A 9866-nucleotide genomic window follows, 5' to 3' on the forward strand; every position below is an offset into this window, starting at 1 on the left:
GCAACAAATTTAAAAGGCTTTCGGTTGAATACGAGAGCGAGTCAGCGAGCTAATTTTGCTGGGGGCGTAACCAATTATCGCCGTTTAAAATTAAATGACTGGAAAATTGAATGGCCAGAAAAAATGAGAGCTACAATGTTTATGTGATTTGGCCAATAGATGGATCCAAGCGCCACAAATCCGCTAAACGACTTCTAAACGGGGTCTAAACGGCTTATTAATGTGAAACCATCAGCACAAAAGTATGTGAGAAATGACGGACGGTCGATCCCGTGTATCAGACCACAAGACCATTCTTATTAATTTTTGCTCAGAAAGTTAGATGGGTATGGTAAGCGAAACAAAAACGCTATCTATAGAGCAAACCATAGAAGCTATGAAACTTCTCAAGCGCCACAGATTAAGCTTAAACGACTGGAAAATCAAATATTCATAGAAAAAAAAACGAAAGCTTCTTTGGTTTGCTCAATTGATGGCGTATCTTTATATTGCTGTCCTTTTCTTGCAATGTGTTTCGATAAGTTTCATCTAATTATGACCTATATGGCCTTCTAACTTTTTGAGCAAAAATCTATATTAATGGTCGTGTGGTCAGATACATGGGTATCAACACCAACGACCATTCCTCAAATCTCACTTGCTTTAGTGCGGGTGGTTTACATTGGAGTTTAGCTTCAAGCGAGGAAGCTCCACTGGTTGGGTTTCCTACCAACAGATGGTGCCACCAGCTTTTTTGCTATTTTTAGAATGCATGAGTCGTTCACCGTCTAGGACATATAGCCTTAGTAGCTGGTCCTAAACTTAAGAGGTTCGCAGTAAAACGCAATCACGGACTAGTGGCGGAGGGCCCAGGAAGCTGGACTCCGTGTACCGAACCGGGGTATAACCTCAAAAAGAGGAGAAAAAAAAAGTTCACCGTCTGCTAAACGCTCCGTCTGCTGCTTTCTATATTCCGTTTAGGTAGAGAGCTTGAGTCGTTTAGAACCCGTTTAGTGGTCGTTTAGTGGATTTGTGGCACTTGGATTCCTTATTATTTCAATGGATTTTTTTTAATTTTTCAGTCGTTTAAGCTTCATCTGTTGCGATTTGTCGACCTAGTAATTTGTTTCGTTGACCTAGTAATACTCATAGCCTAAATAGTCTTTTAACTTTCCGAGCAAACATTTATACGACACTATACAACAGTACAGAGAGAGGTTGAAAGCTATCAAAGCAATAAAAACTACACTGCCTGGCTATCCCACCAACAGATAGCGCCACAAACCTTTTTTTATATTAAAAAAATGCACCAGTCGTTTTCCATATGCTAAATGGAGCCTTTTTGGTTTCCTATTAGGTTAAGAGCTTGAGTCGTTTAGACCCCGCTTAGGATTCGTTTAGTGCATACATGGCGCTTGAGTAGTTCTAACGAAACTATGAACAAATATATCGCACAACGAACAAACTTTTAGCAAGTTAAAACAGCTAAAGTACTGGGTTTCGGACATAATTGAACGATTAAGCAATGATGTGGTTATTGATTGATTATTGATACATGGAACTACGACATACGAACAACAATTGAGACGGTGAGCACTGTAAGACTGCAACAAAAATCTAACATCTACCTAATCTACGTGTTTAAATATCTGCACTATTTAACCAATACGACCGAAGCCGTCACTCCTGAATGAACATACGTGCATGCCAGACTCTACGCCACCATCGCACGACGAAAGGTCGTAATAAAACGGACTAGAGAATCGTAAACTCAGCCACACAGTCGAATGCAAAATTTTTGCAATTCACGGCCAATTTGCCTCCAGTCATTGTGGTGTCGTTTACATTTCCAATAGGCCCCCCTTCCCCCTTATTCTCCCCTACCTATTTGATTTGATTGGTCATGGTTCCTTTGGCACCCCGGGTGAGAAATGGGGAAAAAAGGACGATTCGCTTCGGCCACACACTCACCATAATCCGCCCCCTCATTTAAGTGCAGTCAGTTGAGCGCGATCGTTTGCTGGAATCGGTCAATATTTGATGACAGTGGTTCGGTCGGGTTCGGTGGCACCATACCGTACCATTGAAAGTGTGTCCAGCCGCAAGTAAAATTCCGTAAAACCGATCCGTGTGTGTAGACCGCTTGCGATACACGACCGAGCCCCACGAGGCCCCGGGTGCGATGGCGAAGCTGCTCGCAACGTTCAAAGCCACGCTGACGAGGATTCTGTTTGCCGCCCACGGGTTCATTGCGATCTGGCAGGTGACGCAGAACAAGAAGGAACCCATCTACTGGTGTCTGTGCGCCCCGATCGGGGTGCTCTTTATCGAGGGCATCTTTACGCTGGCGATCAAGAAGAACCAAGAATGGCGCTGGTAAGAGGAAGCTAAGTAACCCCCGGGGACGGAATGGGTGGTAGTGGTACTAGCTAAATGGGGAACCGTAAAATCTAATTTCCTGGCCTGATGCTGATGCCTGTAACAGGACAACTCAGGTTGTGGTGGACGTGTCTGTGGGGGGGTGAATAAACAGTCGCTCCGTAGAAACGTCGGTCGGTACCGGTAGTTAAAGTGATTCTATTTCATTTCTTTCCCTCTCAGTGGGTTTGTGTGTGTGTGTGCCTGTGGGGTGGGTTGTCTTCCTTTTTGCTATTGTTAGAATTCATTCAAGCTGGAACTTATTTGTGCTTGTCCTTAATGTCGCGTGGAAATGGAGTGCAGGTGAGCTTTTGCGCAGCTCCAAATACAGAATACGCAAAGAGCGTACTTGATGGCAGTAACAAGACGGTAACAAAAGACGAAACAAAACCAGTGACACCGGAGGAAAGTTGTGTCTTATCTTGAGCTGTGAAAAATCGAATTTACAACACCAGTGTTTTTCGTTCCCTTTTTTGCTTGCATGCGTTTCCCATCACCATTCATTGTTGTGAATATACAAACTTTGTCTTCTAAGGAGCGCTAGCCGCAGGAGCTGGCCTTAAAATACTGGCAAAATACGATTCCGTTAGACAAAAGGGGATTTTTTAAAATTTAAAGGCTCTCTATGAAAAACATCCCATCAGTAATATTAAACTTTTCTGTTCGTCTTTTAATGACCTTTGACTTCAAGATTTAAAATTATGCGAATTTATCCGCTTCTTGGTACCGAGTTTAAGCATAAATTTAGATTAAGTGAGCGTTAAAGCACATTCCAAGCTTACCATTTTTCACGTACCTAATCACGAGCGAACAACCACAAAGGCAAAGACAGCCGCAGCGTGCGCCAATTTATTACCGAGCTTGTTCACTGCAGCCCCACCGGTCTTCTTAACCTCCTGCTCCGCGGTGGCATGTTAATGGGAAGCTTTATTTTAGTTATTTTACAGACAGCTTTTTGTTGATTTAGGGCCGGCACAACAAGTCAACGGTTCTCAAGACATTAGAATTAATACAGCAAGCTCAGTGCCATTTTTCAACCAGTTTCGTCCTGAACTGTGACGCTGTGATTCGACGGCAAACAAATGATTCGTTCGTGGGGCGCTAAAACACAACACATTCACCATTGTGTGGGGTTTTTCTTTCGTTGCTGGCAGGTTCTGCCCATCGGTATTCCTGTACCTTTCCAGCATCGTGCCCGCCATCTGGCTGCTCGAGCTGGACAAGCTGGACAAGCGCACCCGCTACCAGGACCGGATGCTGAACGAAACGATCAATCTGGCGGCGACGGTCGGCAAGGATCTGAAGGATCTGAACAAGATGCTGGGCGTGAAGATCCAGCTGCCCGACATTCAGCTCACCGCCGAGATGTGGGTGACGCTGATCGAGCAGTTCCTGATGCTGGTGCTCATCATCGGCCGGTGGATGCTGCCCAAGGGCGACCTTACCCGCGACCAGCTCAGCCAGCTGCTGCTCGTGTACATCGGCACGGCGGCGGACATTATCGAGTTTTTCGACTCGTTCAAGGACGCGAAGATAGCGAACGAGCCGGTGCTGGTGCTGCTGACGCTCAGCATCTGGTCCTGGTCGTTGCTCCAGTTCACGATCGTACTGTCCGCGACGAGGGCGCGCAAACCGCGCGGCGGTGGTGCCCAGCTGCGCGATGGCCCGGCCGACGATGCCAGCTGCTGCAATGTGGCGTGCTGTAACATCGACGTGTGGGGCATCGCGCTGAACATACTGCTGCAGGACGCACCGTTCCTAACCTTTCGGCTGCTCATCATCGTGCACTACAAAATCATCACCTACATGAACATCTTCTTCACCTGTGAGTGTGCGGTTTGCTGTCGAGGGTGATGCACATTTTTTACATTTTGCTTCTTCTTTTTGCAACACACACCACGAACACACTGAAAGGCAAAAATACGCTCGTGATACTGCTCCAGCTTTACCGGCTGTACGTGGTAAACTCGGAAAATCGGAAAGCGGCCGCCACCAAGCGGCGCCTGAAGATGCGCAGCAAGGCAGAACAATCAGCAAACCGGCAGCAGCAGCAGCAGCAGAAGCAGCGAAAAATCAGCAAAAGGTAAGACAAATGGGGTTGGTGGATGGGTAGACGGAAATTAGTTTTCATCTGATTCACGGCAAGACGCCCAGCTGAAGCCCAGCAATGCCATGCAGAACTCACAGGCACTCAGCAAAGATTCCGTTAATGAGCTAAACTAATTTGGTTCGCTTTATTGAGCGTTTTGACGTGCGATCTTGACGAACCCACGTGGAGAATCGAACGGAAAACGAGAGAGAAAGAGAGAGAGAGGGAGAGAGAGTGAATTGAATTAAATTAACCTAAAAATAATTGCTACTGCTTTAATCATGATTTTAAGCAGCTTATGCCGTTCAGTAGTTGTTAGCTCGGTTGTTCGTGGAACCGGGTAAGCCATTGGCGAGAGCCCTATTGATTTACTAATATTTACAATAACATCAGCTCAACGGGATGCTGTAAATACCGGCAGAAGCTCTCTTTAGCTTTGAATTCCATTCCACACACTAAACACACAAGCTTCATTATTTACAAATGAATCATTTTCGGCGAATAGACATCCCCCCCAGAGTCCGACGTCGGTGTACGTCTGTCTACCTTTACCATTGCCCTAATAGCGATGATCACTAATTGCATACCATTTGTTTCGCTGTAACCTCTACCACCACCACCACCACCACCACGCAAACAGTTGCGCGTGTTTGCGTAGACCGTTGGCAGCGTGTTACTTTCCATCTTCTGCCACTGGATCGTTAACCTTTTCCAAAACGGTGCTGTGAACGAACGCCAAAAAAAAAAAAAGACGCGACCACCCGTTCCCGAGGGAACGCCCCATTAATCATCCCGCCTGCGTGAGGCGCGATCGCGCGTTCGTAACGGAACGGACCACAGGAAAGTAGGCCACCGAAACGGGGATGTGGTTTCGGGGCAGTTTTGGAGTTCGCAATCGATGCCCCGTTTTTCCTGGCGTGTCCTTGCCGCCCCTCGGAGGAGGGGAAGGAAATGGGCTGTCGTCTCGGAAAGAGGCCCAGTTTCCGGTCGCGCTTTGGCAATCGGTTGTGGACGGGAGTGTGAATGGTCTTCCCTCGTTCTAGCACTTTCTAGCAGGAGACGCGTGTTATCGATTGTGTGGCAAACTTGATGCGTGCGGCGAGACACACCAATCGCACGCTCTCTCTCTCTCTCTCCTTCTAGCACATCGCTGCCTCTAGTCAAAAGTCACAAGACAAACTAATGGCAGAGCTTTCCGTCCCATTCCACCACCGTTCGAAATGATATGGTAATAGTGTGTGTGTGTGGCACGGCCAGAGGAAATACAGGCGGTGATTTGATTTGGCTCCCTCGGGTGGTGGGCTCGTGCGGTTCCGCCGCACTCGAGTATTGAGCGAGCGAATAGATGATACATCGATGGCCAAATTCACCCGTGGAAGGAAGGAGACAATTTTGCGCATTCACCACTCAGACCGCGGCGTCGTAATGAAGGATCGTGGCGGAGCGTGGCGCTGAAAGTTTGCACTGCCACGGGGGAAATTAAACTAAAGATGTTTGCCGAAGGAAGCGTCTCGGGCTTTTCACAGTCATTAGATGTAATTTATACACGAAATGTATTCCACGAAACGGTTCCCCCCAGTGCGAGGACACGGCGTGGTCGCGGGTCGAGGGTAAATGTAACAGGGAGAACTATTTTTAATGATCCGCTGGATGATGAACGACGCTTAGGCGCTTCTAGGAACGATTGATGGCAAAGGCACCTCTCACAGAGATGCATTAAAAATCACTTTCATTTGATAGCCAAGGCCAACAATCAAAACTTTAATATATAATGTCCTTAAATTTGACAGATATTCGTGCTAGAAATGAAGGCTCCACAACAACGTCACTGTCTAACAAATGGCCTCAGCAATGATTGATGGTAAATGGGACCGCTTCCTTGTCTAATTAGTTTTGATGTCCTTTCTGCTAACAAGACACCCAAACTGGCAGGAAGTGGCTGGGCCAATATCACGGCCCAACGAAAGAAGGCTTTTAAAACCATACCAAGCTGTGATGCTCGTTGTTTGAAATTCTCTTTAAAATTGTAAATTTAATTTCCATTCGTTCCGTTGTCCTATCACTCGGACCACCGGACGTTACAAGCTTCAACAGCAGCAGCAGCAGCAGCAGCAGCTTGCAAGTAAAACTCTTAACTCTTCAAAAACTTGCTGGCACTGGTCGATAGTCATACACACACACACACAGTCAGCCCTTGAGAATTGCCACTGTACAGCTGTTTCACCCCCTTTGGAGTGTAGATCCGCCAACGAAACCTGTGCTGAAAAGTTCCTCTCTGTTGCCAAGCAAAGCAATCTACCGCCAGCTGAACAGAGATGGTGGCGAAAGTTTCACCGTTCGTACGATACTGCAACACTGCTGGAACTGCTGGCTGCACCTGTAGGTAAGCTCAGATTGGTGTTCGGTTCCTTGAAAAATGAAAAAACAGCGGCAGCAAACGATGCACTTTTAATGCGACTTATAGCGTGCAGCGTGACTTCAGTTAGTTCAGTTTCCATTCATTTCCGCGTGCTGCTGGTGCTGACAAATGCGCTTGATGCTCATTCCGCGAAAGCACTTTCATTGATGGCCAGTAGAAAAGCCCGCCAAATAAGCGTGGGCCTTTATTTCGAAACTTTTCCTCTTCATCATGGACCATTTTGTTCAGCGGGAGAAGCAGCCATTGACGACTGACGTTGGTGAATATCAAATCCCACCCGAAACATCTGTTTTGTGAGTTACTGTTTTGTTTGTTGTCATGGAATCAGTCTCATCAAAAGGGCGTAATCGTTGACCCGGTCCGTACACATCCTCCTTACTGCTGTTGATTATCTCCTTTTGTGTTGTTTTATTTCCCTGTCTTCCTCGCACACGCACACACAGAAAAGTAGCCGACATTGCAGACGACGAACCGGACCAGCTGGACGCTGGAAGAAAGTCAAAGTCCCATTCACGGAAAAGCCGGTAAGTGGCAGGGAGGGCAACAGTTTCTCGTAGTCACCAGGGAACGGGAGTCCGCGAGCACGATTAATTATGCGCAATTAATCACTCGTGACGGCACACGGGCCACTACTGTTGCGCATCTTGACGCGTCTGCCCTATTAGCAGTGGCAGCAAGTGTCTCATCCCGAACGACTTGTCGAGCCTTATCATCATCGTAATCATCATCGCTTACTGCTGAAGACATGTCCCGGGTTCATCGTTCGCTTTCCCTTCCCCCAGGTCGTCCTCGTCCCGCAAGGACACTGGCTACTCGACGGCCAGCAGTCAGACGACGGCCGAGCAGCGGCGTCTGCGGAAGTCGGCGGCGAAGCCGCGGCCCGGTACCGAGTCGGATGGGGACGATCCATTGCCACCACCGATCTACAGTGACGAGGATGATGGTGGTGGTGGTGGTGCTGATGATCGCAACCAATCGGATGGCGAGCGTGTTGGACGCCGGTCAAAGGATGGCAAGGACAGGTAAACAGGGCTGCACATGACCTCCTTGTCGCCCCGTCAGGAGTGTTAAGGACAGATTAAACCTTGCTCCAAACAATTTCACCCCTTGCTTTCGCTACACATATACAAGCCTCAACATTGCTTACCTTTCTTTCATTATCCTTTTTATTTTGGCCATTTAAAAAAGACCTCGAACTGTAGCTTGAAATGACACCATGTACTCCATGTACCGCAAAACAAATGCCTTCCATTCTCATGTTAGCTTCCTGGAAAAAAGGTCCAGCTTCTCGTGAATGTTCGCTTCCCTTATGCTTCCTCTAGAGCCATCGCAGTAACGGTTGAGTGTTTCGAGCCTTACCCGTCGTCGTCGTCGGCGTACTCGATTGTTAATGCTCGATCGCACGTAATCCCATTTCACTGCGAAAACCCATCATCAAGACATGAAAGCCACGAAAATAGGCTCCTGTGCCGTGTGGGGGAAAGCGAAGGGCGATGATCCCGCAGCCCGAAACGGTACGGTATGTTGGATTAATATTAATTGAGAAAGATATCCTGTAACAGTGCCTCATAATCGTGGCGATGCTGGGCTTTCTCCCTCTCTCTCTCTCGATCTTCCTGCCCTGTCCTACGCCAAGCAAATTAAGCGTACACAGCACACGCACATTCGTGCCCGGTATTTCGGTGTAAGAAGCTTTCCGTAAAAGCAGTAGAGAAAAAAGCAGCGCAATGGAAGATGTTGGACGCTTCTTCACCGAAGGGTGATATTGGTACATGTGATGAAAACACGGCGTTAGCCTCATCCACACGGGACGTTGATGATGATGATGATGTTTGTGTGTGTATGAGGTGCTGCTTGTGCACACGTGTGTATGCGTTTCGATGCCATATCCTACGATAAGAGCATGAGGAAAGCAATGTTTCCACTTCGACGGACTTTTATTCCATTATAACTTCACCGGAAAAATGCTCCACCAACAGCCGAGGACGAGCTCTCATCCCCGCTAATGCTCGTGTGTGTGTGTGTGTGTTTGTGTGTTGTAGCTTCAGTTACGATATAAATATACATGTAGTCATCCTTCATTATTACCCTTGTCCCCCTTAGTTGAACCCCTCGACCGGAGTGTGTTCTGTTATTGTTGCAGGTCTCTTATCTCTCTTACTCTCTCTCTCTCTCTCTCTCTCTCTCTCTCTATCTCTCTATCTCTCTCTCTCACTCACTCACAATATATCATGTGGCAGAAAGTCTAGCTCGCGCCACACGGACGGCAAAACGGGCGGCGGCAGCAGCAGCAGCCGAAGAAAGCAGCGAACCTCACTTGATAGTGATCGTAGCGAGGATGGGGCAGACACGAGACATCAGCGCAAAAGCCGTAAAGGAGCTGACGGAGCCGGCGGTAGTTTCGAGATAATACACGAAAAATCGTCCACCGGACAGAAGAAGCAGACAAAGAAGAAGAACAACAAATCCAAACGGCCAGCGTCGGATGAGCTGTCCTCATCGTCCGAAGCTACGACGAGTGGGTCCAGCTCGGGATCGGAATAAATGTACACACACACACTATGGTGTGCGGTTGGTTGGAAAATTTCACTACCGGAGAGAGATCCTTCGCGGTATTGGGTGCTTTGTGGGCCTTGCGGGTCCGGACCGTGCCCGGGAAGCGTAAATATTTGCTCGACTGTTCAGGAAAGGAAAGCTACAAATGCATACCACCGTGCGAAGGATAAATCTCGGCTGCAAACAAAAGCCTGCAAAAGTGTAGGCAGTACTCCGTGCAGCTTGGTTGGAGTCTCTGTTTTCGTTGAAACTAAGCGAGTAGGAAAATATTGGATGCAAAAATCCAGTAAGATTTTTTGGTCAGATTATTCGCAAGCTTTAAACCGTCTACAGGCTCATTCCAATGCGAATGGAGATATGGTGCGTTTGATAACCTGTTGTTATGATAGGACCGAAAGGGTGTAA

General features: G+C 47.6%; 1 protein-coding gene across 1 annotated transcript; it reads left to right on the plus strand.

The window, feature by feature from the left end:
• The first annotated feature begins 2161 nt into the window (after window positions 1-2161).
• LOC121590460 (transmembrane protein 26) lies at window positions 2162-9866 on the plus strand. Its single transcript, XM_041910177.1, has 6 exons — window positions 2162-2355; window positions 3552-4222; window positions 4312-4480; window positions 7259-7429; window positions 7688-7927; window positions 9146-9866. The coding sequence occupies exons 1-6, from the start codon at window positions 2162-2164 to the stop codon at window positions 9447-9449; spliced, it is 1749 nt and encodes a 582-aa protein (XP_041766111.1). The 3' UTR covers window positions 9450-9866.

This window comes from Anopheles merus, chromosome 2R (assembly GCF_017562075.2).
Source record: "Anopheles merus strain MAF chromosome 2R, AmerM5.1, whole genome shotgun sequence".
NCBI lineage: Eukaryota > Metazoa > Arthropoda > Insecta > Diptera > Culicidae > Anopheles > Anopheles merus.